This window comes from Dunckerocampus dactyliophorus, chromosome 20 (assembly GCF_027744805.1).
Source record: "Dunckerocampus dactyliophorus isolate RoL2022-P2 chromosome 20, RoL_Ddac_1.1, whole genome shotgun sequence".
Lineage (NCBI taxonomy): Eukaryota > Metazoa > Chordata > Actinopteri > Syngnathiformes > Syngnathidae > Dunckerocampus > Dunckerocampus dactyliophorus.
The window spans coordinates 14,630,524-14,646,396 of NC_072838.1; the positions used below are offsets into that span (position 1 = coordinate 14,630,524).

General features: G+C 41.7%; 1 protein-coding gene across 6 annotated transcripts; it reads left to right on the top strand.

Annotated features, from left to right (window-relative positions):
• Positions 1 to 442: 442 nt before the first annotated feature.
• On the top strand, positions 443 to 15,297 carry topaz1 (testis and ovary specific TOPAZ 1). Of its 6 annotated transcripts, none has more exons than XM_054764806.1 (20): positions 443 to 795; positions 1,974 to 3,906; positions 7,134 to 7,183; positions 7,320 to 7,435; positions 7,511 to 7,557; positions 7,625 to 7,686; positions 7,777 to 7,835; positions 8,266 to 8,352; positions 10,200 to 10,257; positions 10,376 to 10,527; positions 10,668 to 10,760; positions 10,829 to 10,932; positions 11,023 to 11,092; positions 11,194 to 11,365; positions 11,467 to 11,567; positions 12,492 to 12,657; positions 12,732 to 12,884; positions 12,974 to 13,177; positions 13,256 to 13,442; positions 14,011 to 15,296. In XM_054764806.1, exons 1-20 carry the CDS (start codon positions 561 to 563, stop codon positions 14,207 to 14,209), a joined length of 4,248 nt encoding a protein of 1,415 aa, XP_054620781.1. In that variant the 5' UTR covers positions 443 to 560; the 3' UTR covers positions 14,210 to 15,296. The 6 variants fall into 6 exon arrangements, with proteins under 6 accessions (XP_054620781.1, XP_054620782.1, XP_054620783.1 ...); XM_054764807.1 differs by having other exon boundaries at positions 7,335 to 7,435; positions 14,011 to 15,294; XM_054764809.1 differs by lacking the exon at positions 443 to 795 and adding an exon at positions 886 to 986.
• Positions 15,298 to 15,873: the final 576 nt, after the last annotated feature.

Consider the following 15,873-nt stretch of genomic DNA (forward strand, 5'->3'; position numbering starts at 1 on the left):
TAAAGGTAATAAATGCAATAAATAGTTCTTTGCATCATAAATAACATTTGATGGCTGTTTCTAAATTAATACAGTAATAAGGCATTTTGAGTTCTGAAAACTTCAGATTTATGTTGTCTTGCAGAGAAATGATTGTATTTTAGTGCTAACCTGAGTAACCAATCCAAAAAAATTGTTGGTTTGCATAAAAAGATAACAATTTACAGTTAACATTGTGCAGGTGGGAAGTTTGAAGTATGAACATGTTTATTTGGTAATCTAGAATAATGTATATTATCAGAATCGTGTTCTTTGTAATGTCCAAAGCAAAACGACACTTTGCACTCAACTGTCTCAATTGATGATTTGCTCATACACTGCGCATGCGCACTGCTACCATTTCTATCCAACTCCCAATTTTGTCAACCTATTGCGCATGCGCACTAATACCACCCACCTATGACCAGGCCAAAAAATGGCTGCCTGCTATAACTCATGAACATTTAACGCCTGTTAACCTCTTCCTGGGTTACTCTTGCCACAAGTGCTAACTATCAACGAGAGACTTAGCTCCGACTTCAATGATGTTTACGCCCTCGAATAGGGTCAAACTCAACCGAACCAGGTTGAAAGACGTCGCATGTCTGAAGTCGGTGCCACGACGAAGAGCATCTCAATTGCCGGCTGACGTTAACCAACAAAACGTAGCACAGACACCTTTTTTAGGAGAAAAAGTGGACGCCATCGTTAACAGCAATGGTGACTTTTGCCAAGGAACCTCTGGGGGCTCCCAACCGGGGAGGCGCCGTGTGAGAGGTAAGTATATTCCAAGCACCAGCGCCTTGAGCATGAGCAGGTTGGAAGGTTCTGACCATGCCAGAAAATGTAGAATTTTAAAAAATTCATAAGGTGTAACCATTGAATTTGCCATAATCGGTCGCTAAAACCGCATTACGGAGCCTTGGTCGCGCCATAGTCAAGGCCAGATCACCAATCTCAACAACTAAGTAAGATGCGCCTAAAGAGTGAAATAACGATCAAGTTTTGCATGCACCTTGACAGTGGTTCACGCTGCAGCTAACTGCAACTTTAGATTAAATCAATTATAACTTGGTATGCACTATCAAGCTAATTGCGTGCAACAAGCGATGCTAAGCTAACATGCTAAGCGTACAGTAAGGGAGCTTTTCAGCGTGGACAGTTAATGCATGAAATATTGTGATATTAAATACGTATAAAACTACACAGTAAATGTTTATCAGAGAGTACTAAGAGCAAAACGTACCTATGGTATCGCAGCAAAGTTTTCTTTGGTGCTTGATGTGTAAAACAGGCACGAAGTTAATGTTTTGACACTGCAAATAGTCCACAAATGTGCTTTATTTTAGACAAATGTAATGGAAGATTGGACTTGATTATTGACAAGCATTCGTGACATGAACATGACATTTTGTCAAATATTACAATGTAAAACTCATTAGTAGAGTGCTGAAGTCGGGGGTGTCCAAAGTACAGCCTGGGGGCCATTTGCGGCGTGCAGTATGTATTTAAAAAAAAAAAAAAAAAAATTGGCCTGTGGTCCATCCATCCATCCATTTTCTATGCCGATTGGCCTCACTAGTGTTGCGGGGGTATGCCGGAGCCTATTCCAGCTGGCTTTCGGCGAGAGGTGGGGTCATAAACGTTTATTTAGAAGGTTATAAAAAATGTTTTATTTGCTGCAACGATATAAAAGATATTCCATTTATTAATGTTGAGTCCTACTTGGCGGAAATTCGCTTATCACGGTCGGGTCTGGAACCAATTAACCGCGAAAAACAAGGGACGACTATACTGCTATACAAGCTGTACATGGACTACTCTAAATTCAAGTATATCCAAGTTTAATTTCTGTAGTATTGTGAAGCTATAATAAAAAGGTTGCTTAAATGTAAGGCGTGTACTCTTGGGAGAAGATTTGCACCGCCTTGACTAGCTTTTATTTGCACTTGCAGATGTTGATAGAACTGTGAATCCCATCTCTACTTCCCTCGCTGGTTCGGAAATCTCTTTAAAAAGACATTCACAAGCATCCAGCTGCAGCATCTGTGGTGACTGTAAATACATTTCCCCTCAGAGGAGAACCACGGTCAAGCAAGTGGCAAAAAGCTTTGACCCCCGTCCAGAAGAGACATCCAAGGAAATCGTTAGGCTAGACCGCTACCCGAAAGTAACCCTTTGTGATGTACTCCTAAACTCTAATGCAAGGGGGCACTGTTGTGGATTTTTGCTACGGGATCTTCTGAAAACCGAGACTGTGCGTTGCTTCAAACAGGGCACGACAACTGACGGATTTCAGTTGGAGCCCTGTTGCGACGAGTGGCGAAATAACAGTGTGCCCTGTCCTGGTTGGCAGTCGGCTGCAAACCGGAGGCAACCGAGAGAATACACGAAGAAAGCGGCTTTCATTAATCATGCTGCTTGTCGTTCCTTGAAGGGTAGGGAGAGTGATGTCTCTCCAACAACCTTCTTGACTGAAAACGCAACAGTGGCTCACAGCAAAGGTGGGACTTTTGCAACAGAGCGACACCAGGGTAAAATAAACTTGGACAGCCTTATAAAAGAGGCACACACATGCAGTCAGTCATGTCCCGAACCTACTGTTGGGACATGCAACCCTGAGGAACCTTGCCAAAAAAAGACTGCACGAGAGGGACCAGGATTGTTGAGTGATAACCCGGCTTCATTCACCTGTCAGAGGGTGAGGGTCCATATTGGAAAAACACACTATTCATGTGCACGCACAGACATGCCGTGGCCCTTATCTGACATTGGACCCACCCTTTCAACACATGAACCAGCTAACAAGCGCTGGTTATCTACAATGCAACATGAATCTCTTGGATCCTTAAGATGCCAAAGCAGTGACATCCACCAAGAAGCCCATCTTGCAGAGGGTGTAGGACACAAGTCTTCATATGAAATCGAAACCGTATTATCTGATGTTAAGGACTCAACTGTAGGTCTTCCTTCAGTTTTTACTACCTTCTCCACCACGAGTCAGCTATTGGATTCTGGTACTGACATACTGTCCGTGCCTCCGCCCTCATCCAGCAATTCGCTAACGCCTTCCCCTGCAGAACTCTGCTTGAGTGACTGGCAAACGTCCCCGCCCATGTTTGCCTCATCTCCCATCCCCAGCGGTGTTTGGAGTTGGGGTTCTTCACCGAGCGTCCTTGCATGCACCCCCGATACCCAGAGTTCACACCAGTCCTCCCTCCTCTTGTGTCAAGAGATGGGAAACAATGGCAGGAGCACTCCTTTAAACGGCGTTACGCCTCCTGCAAGAGACAACAAATCAGATGAAGAATGCGAAGGAAGCATTTTAAGTGAGGTTCTACTTCCACCTCTGCTCTCTCCATTTGGTTCACCACAAACAAACTTCCCGAGACAAAGTGTTACACTTGAGAAAGATGAGATGAGTACACTCCTGCCACAAGTCGTCATAAATGGTTTGGTAAACCGGGAAAATTGCAAGCATGATCTTGCACAATTGGAAGTGGCCTCCTGTGATTTTGGATCTCTTCTCGACCAAACGCCAAGAGAACCATCTCTCTGCAATGTCGTAGATGTGCACAATAGGAGTGATCCAGAAGCCAGTGAGTCACAAGGTACTCCATCATACCGGCCACCAAACGGGCAACATTCCACAACGGAACCCAGCTCTTCTTCAAGCACAGAGAGACTGCCATCTTCTGGGGCTGCCTGGCCGTGCCTTTTGGATGAGTTCACAGCGTATCAACACGATATCCTGCTTGTTGACGTCAACCAGGATGACACGGAGCTGTTTGAGAACATACCCCAGGGCAGTCCGCTGAAACTGGGTCCCGCCAGGGTTCAAATAAACTTGGCGGCAGCGTATGGTGCGGCGCAAACCATGAAACAAAGGTAAGAAAGCAAGGCCTATGCGTCTGTGTAGTCACTACCCCGTCTTGTCCGACTTCGACTTGATTCTTTGATAGCTTTTTCGTGGGGTTGAGTGTGTGACATGCAATTCTGCGCCAAAACTCCCTCTTTCTTGCCCGCTCAGCTTCTTTTTTTTTTTTTTTTTTTTTTTTTTTTTTTACCCCTGTCCTGTCCAGCCTTTAAAGCAGATAGAATTGTATACCTAAATGCCGTCAAGTGCTCAACAGATTTACTCTGCCAGAGAGAAGTGTGATATACAAAATTTATTCGACCTTGATGCTTGTTATAAAGCAAATTTGGAGCGACCGGACCGGAGCAGGAGGGGACAGAGAAGAAGAGAAAAGGAAACAGAGGGGGGGGGGGCGAGAGGGGACAAAAACAAAAAAAAGAGAGACAAGAGACGAGGACAACAGCAGCAACAACAACAATTGTGACAGAACAACAGAAACATACAGAACGACATCAGCAAATAAATGTCCGTGACAACTATAAAGACGAACAAGGATAAAGGACAAATCAATATCAACAACCACAATGACAAAGCTGTCAATGACAATCAGACATAATAGCAGTCATGAAATGATGAACTATGACAGTGATCACAATGACAATACTGCATTGAAACAGTCGCACACAATAGCAGTCATGAAATGATGAATTATGATAGTGATCACCATGATAATACCGCATTGAAACAGTCACACATAACTGTAGTAATGAAATAATTATCCATGATAGTGAATAGAATCAAAGTTATTGTAATGCACATCATTGTAAAAAAAAAAAAAATACATATACACATATATATACATACATACACATACATACATATATGCCCGCTCAGCTTCTAAAACCTGTAGCTCCTCCGTATATTCTGGCTCAAAAAGGTCTTGGATAAGGTCCTGGATCCTGATTTGTCCAAAAGTAGTCGGCGGCTCTCACAAAGTCTGCCATGATTAGTACTAGCAAACGCACATGCACTTTCCATGCTGCGGTTGTCGACGGAAGTGGTGTTAGTTGCTATGGGCTCTGTGAAATCACTGCATGCAGGAAAGAAGTTCCCGTATTGCTTACAATGACCAAAATACGGCAAAATACTCTTAATTATTACGTGGTATGAATGTGCCTGTTACTGTATGGTTATAGGATGTACAGACCCTTTCCAAAAAATTAGAATGTCATGGAAAGTTGTTTAATTTCCATAATTCCATTCAAAAAGTTAAACTTTCATAGATTATAGATTCAGGGCCCACAGTTTAAATGATATCAAGTATTTATTTGTTTATTTTTACATAATTTGGGCTTCCAGCTCATTAAACCCACGAAAACAGGAATTCAAAAAATTAGAATACTGTGAAGAAATCAGCCCAAATTTTGCAGGACATGAAGGTTTTAAACTGAATGTCACACACTAATCATCTACTAAACTCAAATCACCTGCACAGGCTTCCCCAGGTGTCATTAAATTGCTTCAGTTTGGTTCAATTGTCTCATTTCGGTTCAATATGGGGAAGACTGCAGACATGACAACTGGCCAGAAGACCATCATTGATACCCTCCATAGGATCGGTAAGCCACAAAAGTTCATAGCTAAGGAGGCTGGTTGTTCACAGAGTGCTGTGTCCAAGCATATCAATGGAAAGTCTAGAGGAAGGGCAAAATGTGGCAGGAGAAGATGCACCAGCAAAAGAGATGACGGTGGGCTTCAGCGGATTATCAAACAGGGAAGATTCAAGAATCTGGCAGAGATCCAGAAAGAGTGGAATGAGGCGGGAGTCACAGCTTCAAAAACCACCACATTCAGACGCATCCGGGAGATGGGCTACAACTGTCGGGTTCCTCGGGTCAAGCCACTTCTGAACCTGAGCCAACGTAGGAAGCGTCCCCACTGGGCCAAGGAGAAGAAGGACTGGACTGTTGGCCAGTGGTCCAAGGTCCTCTTTTCCGATGAAAGTAAAGTGTGCCTTTCATTTGGGAATCAAGGTCCAAGGGTTTGGAGGAAGACGGGTGAGGAACAGAAACCAAGCTGCCTGAGGTCCAGTGTGAAATATCCACAGTCCGTCATGATTTGGGGTGCAATGTCCGGTGCAGGTGTTGGTAAACTCTGCTTTCTTAAATCCAAGGTCACCGCAACAGTCTACCAGAATGTTTTAGAGGATCTGTATGGAGATGCAGATTTCATCTTCCAGCAGGACCTGGCCCCTGCCCATACCGCCAGAAGCACCAAAACCTGGTTTGATGCCCATGCCATCACAGTGCTTGACTGGCCAGCCAACTCACCAGACCTAAACCCCATTGAGAATCTATGGGGTATTCTCAAGAGGAAAATGAGGGGCACCAGACCAAACAACAAAGAAGAGCTAACATGAAGAATCAAGGAAATCTGGGCTTCCATAACTCCCAGGCAATGCCACAGGCTGATTGCTTCAATGCCACGTGGCATCGAGGCAGTGATTAAGGCAAAGGGATTCCCAACCAAGTATTGAAGATTGACATATCGTTTTGAAAGTACCATATTTTGATTGATTTGATGTGATCCTAATTTCTTTCTTTTTTTCCTGCAAAACCTGAGAAGTAAATGGTGATTTCTTCACAGTATTCAAATTTTTTGAATTCCTGTTTTCGTGGATTAATGAGCTGGAAACCCAAATTATGTAAAAATAAACAAATAAATACTTGAAATCATTTAAATTGTGGGCCCTGAATCTATAATCTATGAAAGTTAAACTTTTTGAATGGAATTATGGAAATTAAACAACTTTTCCATGACATTCTAATTTTTTGGAAAGGGTCTGTATATAAAGCCAGAAAACGGAGGCTTCTTAGAGGGCTTTTATAGTTGAAATAGGTGTGTCCCATAACATGCTTTGTTAGCTACCTCATACAAGCTGTTTTTCTCTCTTTAGAAAGCACAGAAAAGGGAAACACGTGTGTTCATGATTCACATCAGGATTGTGGATGATGGGGGAAGCTATTTTCAGAGGAAAAAAGACAGATTTTTATTTATTTATTTATTTATTTATTTATTTTTACAAAAAAATCAGCGTATTTGCGGGGCCATGAATGCAGAATTGCAAATGTGTACCGATCCGCTGTATGCGAGCATGACTTCCAAAGCATTTTGTGCACAACTCATATGCGGGAAAAAAAGAGGATACCCACTGTGCAGTACTTGTTGTGACCAAGGCACTATATTACTTGTGTTTCAGATCGACCCCTGTTAATATAAAGCTTCAATGTGGAAGTCCAGAAGTGAATGGTATGACACAATAAAAGTTATAATGGTGTACCATAGGGCATTATCATTTGTTTGTTTGGTCTCCTATTTTGACAAAATTAATACAGGACTGAAGAAACTTTATTTAGCTGTCTGTTATCCAGTGACAACCAAGCAGTTTCCAACTTTACAGAGGAAACCATCAGCAGGCCCTGGAGACCTCAGAAGGGCAGTACTTCACCCAAAACCCAGAACGACACATCTCTTCTCACAGATAAACAAACCAAATCAATGGTAATTAGGAACCAACAAAGGTTTATTACATAGAGATAAGTACAGTGTTTCATGCTTTGTTGTGTCGCTGACCAGGGCAAGTATGATGCCAGCAAAAATCGTATAATTGGAGACCAGGAAAGGTGTGTTTTTACACGTTTCAGCCCATTCAAGTGTTCCGGGTTTTCACTGTTCATTCTTTTAAAACAGACAACAGCCCATCCAAAACAAATCACACAATGTCATGCCTCCAGTTGGGACTTGGAAAAATGGTGAGTGACAAATGCAAGCCACACTGTAGTTGTAGTTGTGGTTGTTGTAGGTGTAGCTAATGGCTGTTCTGTCTCTCTTTCTTCATAAAGGTCCTTGGATGCCAAACCCTGCAAACAGGAGTCATCTTAGATGTCAGAAATTCGCTTCTGTAAGTATTCCACCACAAAGGGGAAAGGTCACTATCTTCCCTTCTTGTAGAACAAATGTATTTAAATGTCAGTGGGCCTCTATACAGATTGTATTTCTTACCACTTACTTCAAATAACTGACCAAATTTAATAAAAGCCCTCCTATATTTTTGGACCATGTGGACGTTTTCCTGCGAGAGGCTGGAGTTAATAAAAGCGAGCATGAAGTGAGGGTCAAGCAAACCCTTTCTAATTCATGTCGAGGATAATGTAAATATACAGGCCGCTGCACTAAAGTGTACTTTGAGAGGTTAGTGCGCCACAAAAACATCAAGTAACTTTATAAATATTCATGCTGCCAACTTACTTTGTTTTGTTTTGGAATGTTTCCAATTTTAACGCGTCATTGGAGTAATGTGAGATCTCCTCTTACCCCCATGAAACATTCAGTACTGCAGGCTGTTCTTCAGTGAATCACAGTCCTGTGGCTTCAAGATGTGCCGCTTCCTGCATGTGCCTCTGGAGGGTGACGAGAAGGTAAACTCTAGGGCGATGCTATGAATCACCCTGTTGATAAAGCAGAACTTTTGAATACACAGTGGAACCTCTAAGGTTAAAGGTCCCCATTATATTAGGTTATAGCAGTAACATGTGACTCGAGAGCCTGCTTATGAGCACCAAACATGAGAAATCTTATCTCCCTCACTTGTATGATCTACTTATGAGATAATGGTCAAGTCAGTTCTGAAGTTGCATGTTTTCGTGATGCTGCCTCTAACCTGTCCCTAGCTAGGTGAGCCCACCCTTTTAAGACGCCGACCCTGCTCCACAGCGGACAGCTTTGTAAAAAGACAAAAATAACCCCCCACCCCCCCAACAGGCTTTGCTACACATTAGGGGTGCCAAGATCTCGTGTCACAAGATCTCATGAGATTAAAACATGTCAAGATTTCTCGTTCAGAAAAAAAAAACTGTCTCGTGGCCACTAGGCCTGGGACTATCATAAATCTATAAATATAAATGTCAATGAACTCAATTTTGCCAGCCTCAATACATTGCCATGTGCATGCGTGTCTGGTTTCCTTGTCTCCTGCCTCCAAACAGGCAGGAAGGGGTTTCACCTTGTGCATAGAACAATGGCATGAACAGAGTGAGCCCTTTTGTCAGTCACACAGCCTCTTTGTGTCGGTGGGTGGAAGCAGGTCCACTAGTATAAACACAGAGTGCAGAAGAGTGTAGCCTTTTGAGGAGCAATGCAAGGTAACGTAGGATAATTTATATTGAGATTGCAATATTTAGTCATATTTTTTTCATTGTACTTCTCTTAAAAGTAATGTTAAAGTCTCGTCTCGTTCTCATAGACCCAGTCTCATCTATCGGCTCATCTTGTGAATGGAGTGTCTCGTGACACCCCTACTACACATCTTAAAATAAAGAATGAAGCTCTAACAACTACAGTCGTCCTTCGTTTTCCCCGGTTAATTGGTTCCAGGCCCGACCGCAATACGTGAATTTCAGCGAAGAAGGATTCAATATTAATAAAGAGAACGTTTTCGGAGTTAGAGCATAGAAAACCTTTAAAAATTTTTTTTTTTTTTTAAATTTTTTTTTACCATTATTAGAGCCCCGTAGACATGGAATAATACCCCTATAGTAACTTTTACGCTCCTATTATTCTTTGTTTGCACCACATTGCACAATGTGCGGGCTACGTGATCACTGCAGAGACACATGAGACAGCCTCTGCTTGAAGCACAGCATCCTCCCGAGCTAAGTAGTTAGCCTCCAATTTATTTATTGTGAACTTAAAAAAGGGTTTCAAATGAAGTGAGGAAGAAGGACAAAGTAAGAAGCCAAAAACATACCAAATGCCATACCAAATACATGCCATGGCTGCCTCCATGCAGTGTGAAGGTATTGTAATGTAATATAATATAATGTCAATTGCTACAGTACTGACACCTAGTGACCAGAATACTATCTATAACTTATCTTTCAATATTTCAAAACAGTGATAATGTATTAATTAGTTATTTAAAAACCGCAATAGAATGAGGGAGCGATGTTAGAACCGTGATGTAGTGAGGAACGACTATATGTAAAAAGTGGATGAAATGCAGCAGCGCCTTTTGGAGACAAGTGTGGACAAACACCGCTCATTAGCATTGAAGCTAAGGGCATGTTCCCATTAGGGCTTTCTGAAAACACTTTAAAACTATCTGAATTCTAGCATCAAATCTAGATTTTAGACAAAACACTTACAATACACTATATTGGAACCACTGAGATTTAAAATTGTTAAAAATTATTTGACAGGCGACATCACCCTCTGCTGCACGTCTGCTGTAAAGCGCCACTTCATCAGCTTTTGTTCTCCTTTTCAGTTCTGTGTCGACACTGTGACGAGGTTCACCAGCAATCCAATGTGCCTCCATAAAGCAGGTACGAGTTCCAATGTAGCCTCACAGCTCAGAAATAATCAATACAAACTCATTAGGTACACCTTCACCGTCTGATATTAATATGCACGCGCTCGCATTCATTGCCGTCTTGTTTTCAGGAGCAGTATTCACAGCCTACTACCAGAATAACCCTCCAGGCATGTTTTTCTCCATGCCGGTGTTTCTATCGCTCCTCTGGGGCCTGCTCAAATCAGGCATGGTGTCTGATGCCTTGTCAGTTCTCAGCGTCAGCTTGGCTCACAAGATAGTGGTCAGTTTGATTTCCACTGTAACTCTTGGGGTGCAATGCATGTTGCAAACCAGTAGGTGGCAGAATATGTTGCTTTTGTGAGAGTTGATACATGGGCCTTAAACACAAATACTGTAGTATGTACCTATCTCTTTTGTTAGCCCACCTACGAGTTCCTGCTTGCCCTTTTCAATTTGGTAAGAGAGAGCGGTCTCACAAGCTTTGTGCCTCAACTTGTGCAGCTCTCTTACAAGGTGCCTGAACACATCCCACTAACTCCTGGTGTTTTTGTATGCATTTTAAAGTTTTTACTGATTGACAGATGGCCAGTGCAAACTCAATGTTGAGCTTGGATTGCTTCGAATGTGTCAAAAACACTCCTGAATTCCAGCAGATGACGAATCCGAGTACACCTGCAAACCAGTGGTGTGTTGGTTTGTACCATCATCAGATTTTGCTGTGCACATCAAAAGGCAATGCTGTATAATTTTTCTTTCCCTTGTTGTGTTGTCAAAGGTCATGCGCTGTATCCAGCAATGTGCCCATTTCGGAATATCTGAACTTGGCCCATGTCATTGAGATGGAGGTTAGGCCCATCCACTAGAATAAAGTGTGTTTTGATAGTGTTGCATCACTTCAGACAGATTTTGACAACATTTATGTATTTTTTTTTTTTTTGTACGCCAGCTTTGCGCCAAGCAAGAGGACTGGCACCAGATGGCAGAGGTTTTCCGCTCCTTTTGCACACCCTGCCGACATCCCAACCAGCTGGAGCGCATCAGTGGTCACATCGCTGTCGCACTTCTGTCAGAGGGCAAAGACAAGATGTCTCTGCCCTTTGCCACATTCTCTGAGACAAGTAAGCGCTTTGCATTGACAATATTCTACTTTCATGTTTTCTGAAACACTTTTTGGTCATTAATAAAAACATTATTACAATCAGATGACTTTTGTTTGCAGTTTGTCAAAAAGAAGAGCCAGGGTCCCTTGTGATGAGTTTCTTTGGCAGAATTGGAGTCTCGCTCATGCTAAGATACTATAAAACACACCAGTGGGCCAAGGTAAATAAACTACTATTTTAGCCCTTACGTGGTCCTTAAAATTCACTCACACATTTTACCTGACAAAACGCCAAAAAATAACAACTTCCCAAAAACTGCTGTAAAAATATCATGCACAGTATATTCCCGCTTTTTGCATCACGTATTCATCAATTACTGATGACTTATGGTGAATGAGATGTGTTTTCTGTGGGAAAAAGCGACCACATTTCTGAAAAAAAGTCAATCTTTTAGAAGTATGTATGTGTATGTATTCATGTGTGTGTATGTATATGTGTGTGTGTGTATATATATATACACACACACACACACACACACAGTGTGTGTGTGTGTGTGTGTGTCAAGAGTGAGTTATATTTTGGGGATTTTAACCCAGTATGTTTACATAAGTTGTGTTGTTTTTATTGTTAAAAAAGCAAAGCTAAAGTTAAGACATGTATTTTCATATAGACTGTATTGTAAACAACAATAGACACATTTATCATTTCAGTAGCAAGGCACCCTTGCAGAAAACAGTAAAAGTTGTGCAATTTTGCGGCATGCTTCTATTGGGGGAAAAGGAGCTCCATCTGGTGGACAAATATAAAAATAAAATAAACTAAAATTGACAGGCCGTAATCACAAATTGAAAACTTAAAGGATTTCATTAGTTTACGTTAAAAATTGCATTTCCAGTGATTTTCAATCTGACATATTTTGTAGCAAGGAGGCAATTTGTCAGTTTTTCCCTATTGTTGCCATTTTAGGCTAATCTAAGCAACAGAGCCACATCAAAAATATTTTAAATTCTGGTAAATTTCACTTGTATCCATTCAACATAAAATAAAATAATTGAATGACACGAAATGTATACGTTTCACAATTTAACGAGCATGTTGCTAATCGGGATCACATAGTTTATTTTGGTCTCTGTACCTGTGTTAGGGTCAAAGAGTTGTGGAGGTGCTGTCCCTTTCGAAAGTCAACTACTCCATGCTGAAAGGTCTATTTGGAAATGAGGATGGAGGATCACGCTGCTCTGTGATCACCATGGCAGCAGAGCTCTTCCTCCTCAGTGGCAGCCTGGAAGGAGCTCTCAACACTCTCCGAGGTATTGAATGTGGAGTTTGAAGAACTATGATACTGTAATTCTACAATGTTGTGACTAATTGTCTGTGAATGTAGAAAACAAGTGGTTTGTGAGTTCAAGCGTGTGGCCGTGTCAGCCTGCTGATTTGGAGAACAGAAGCCGTGTGCTCATCCATCTGTCTAAGAGCACCTCACACAGAGACACACTGGAGGTGCTGTGTAATCTCCCTGGAATCCAGGAGCCCATTGGTGAGCGAGACTTAGTCAACATGTTTGGTGTTGAAAGAAATAAAAAATGCAAGATACTTAGTGCAGACTTTGTGGGTGTTTTTGTCCAGACCAGGTTGACGTCTTGAGGTACTTGCCGCTCTTTAACTCTCACCTGCAAGTGTGCGTGGACAGACAGGTGCTTCCCGTAGCGTCCGACACTGTGGACTTCATGCTGTCTAAAAAGATCCTGGTAGACCATGTGGTGTTGCAGAAGCTTTTGCACAAACTGGGGAAGCAAAACCACTGGCTGCGTGCACGTGAGATCTTCAGAAGTAAGTGGCACAAACTAAGCAGACCTATATTTCTATCAGGAAGCATTCACTCATTCCTGCCATCTGTGTGCTCATTAGACTCTCTCACTGCTGGGTATTACCCTGCCGTATCCGCCCCCCCTGGCTTCATGTCACTGATTGTCCCGAGTCGACTGGTTGAAGTGGAACTGGCACTCGCATTTGAGATGTTAATCACTGTCAACGCTTCAGCAATTCACCGCCTCTCTGTGACCGCACCCTCCACCCTCAGCATCACCCTAAAGAGGTTACATCTGTGCTGCATTGTGTCACATTTCAGCAGCAATTTTACCTTCTCAGGGGACAATACCACAGAAATTGAACTTGGATATACAGTAGCGTAGAGTGGTCAACATACAACTTGTGTAGCAGTACAGTACTCCCTCGCCACTTTGCTGTTTGAATTTTGTGGCTTCACTTTATTACAGTTTTTCCAAAATATCCACCCATCCATCTTCTATGCCGCTTATCCTCATGAGGGTCGCGGGGGTATGCTGGAGCCTATCCCAGCTGACTTCGGGCAAGAGGCGGGCTGGTCGCCAGTCAATCACATATAGAGGCACATACTGTATAGACAACCATTCACATTCATACCTATGGACAATTTAGAGTCGCCATTTAACCTAACACGCATGTTTTTCAAGGAAGCCGGAGTACCCAGAGAAAAGCTGTTGGCACTCTCAATAATCTCTATAAAAAGTAATAAATGGTTACTGAAATGTGAGGGGTGTACTCACTTTTGTGAGGAGTTACATGTACTGTACCTTACCACTTCATCCTTTTATTTTTCATTTTTTTTCTTCCTCCTCCACCAGGACTCAGGAGAGCGAGAGTGATTATCTTTTGGCTGGTAGCCGCCTGTTCTCTGCAGCGTGCATCCCTCAGCCCAAACTGATAATCCATTATGTGGCTGTGAACTCCTCACAGGAGCAACTCTTCACTCTGAGCATTGCCTCGGCCCAACGCTGGCTGCACAGAAATCATTTGTGGGCAAACGAGGTGTGGATGCATTAAATAGGTAATAGTTATGTACAGAAAGTTAAAACCAAAAAAAGACAATGTAGTTGTTATATTTTTGATATCAGTGTCACTGACTGGATTATTGTATGAGTAACAGGCAAATATTGTTGCTAGTTCAATAACTGCATGTATATTTTTGTTTATAATGTTTTTAGTCAATGTTCTGCTTTAAAAGTTCTGGTACATAAAAACATAATATTTCTCTTTGGTCTTATCTTTTTCAACACAGGGCATTACATTGTTTCTTAGAAGGTTTAGTCAAAGGAACTAAATAACTTTTTACATAGATTTCCCAATTTTTCTTTTTACTATTTTGAATGTTTTTGGGGAGAAAAAGAGCCAGTAATGGAGGTCATGGCTGCATGCGTGACACCCATTGTACCGTCATGCATGCAATTACCCTGCTTAGACTTTTTTGGGTTATCTATTGTTGTTGGGAGACGTGTGTGTGTGTGTGTGTGTATATACAGTATATATATATATGCAACTGTATGTGTCAATCCTGTGCTATTTGTGTGTGTATTATGTGTAGAAGGACACTCTGTTTCTCATGCATCATTTGGACCCATTCAGTTGTTTGAGTATTTATAGCCACATCCAAAACAAAATACACAATTTTTTATTTTTTTTTTCAAATCTATGAGAGTTGCTTGAGGGCAAGCCAACAAGGACCTTCACATGGTCCGGATCCTTGAGTGCGTGTCAAATATTTCATGTTAACATTGTCAAATGGCTGCTCAGTCAGATGATGCTCTGTAAATAATGACTACCGGGCAAACAGGCGCCACATGTGTATGTCATCCAAAGATGAAGATAATGCTTACACAGAAGCGTTTGTGTGTGTGTGTGTACATTTTGCCCCCCTTCACAGCAGTGTCTTAAATCATGGCGGTCCTTTTTATGTCTCAAAGAAAAGGCATAGCTAATCAGATTGCACAGTGTGTTCAGTAGTCTACAGAGGGTATATAAAAGGTTTGTAAGAGAACTCTCTGTGGCATATTACATCAAGTGGAATGTTTTCTTACTTTGACATATGAGCATAACCTCTGGAGTGTACTGCAGTCACCCTTGCCTTTACAAACTACTTTAATCATTATGTGGGGTTACTGTAAATCTGTCATCCTCTGCCTTTAGTCCCTGTTGTTGTGAAGCTTCATTTAAACTTGAGATAAATGGACCAACATTTATGTTCAATGTAGATCAAACTTGGGGACGTGCTTGTTTTAGGTGGGGAAAAAGTTAACATTGTTAAAGGTTTTGACGATACTAACGGTTTTGTTGTGAGTGAATTTTAAGAACTGAGATTATTCACTTTTTAACACTAAAACCTCTCCAGTGTAGGTCAAGATATGCTAAACAGTTAAATAGATTTCAATTATTATTATTATTGTTAGTGTGATATGTCAAACATTCAATATTTAATCTTTTTTCTCGTTTGATGGTGGGCCTAATGCTCCTCCATAATGTTGAATTGTATGTATATTCCCAAGAGGGCAATAAAAATGGAGTTGAACGGGCTACAAATGGCCCCTGGCACACTTTGAACACCTAAGGGGACCTAAATCCCCGTATGTAGGCTACAGATGTTATTAACATCAATCATTAGCTTGATGTGCTGTTAGAATATGACTACTTTTAGGAGATCTATGAAATATAAC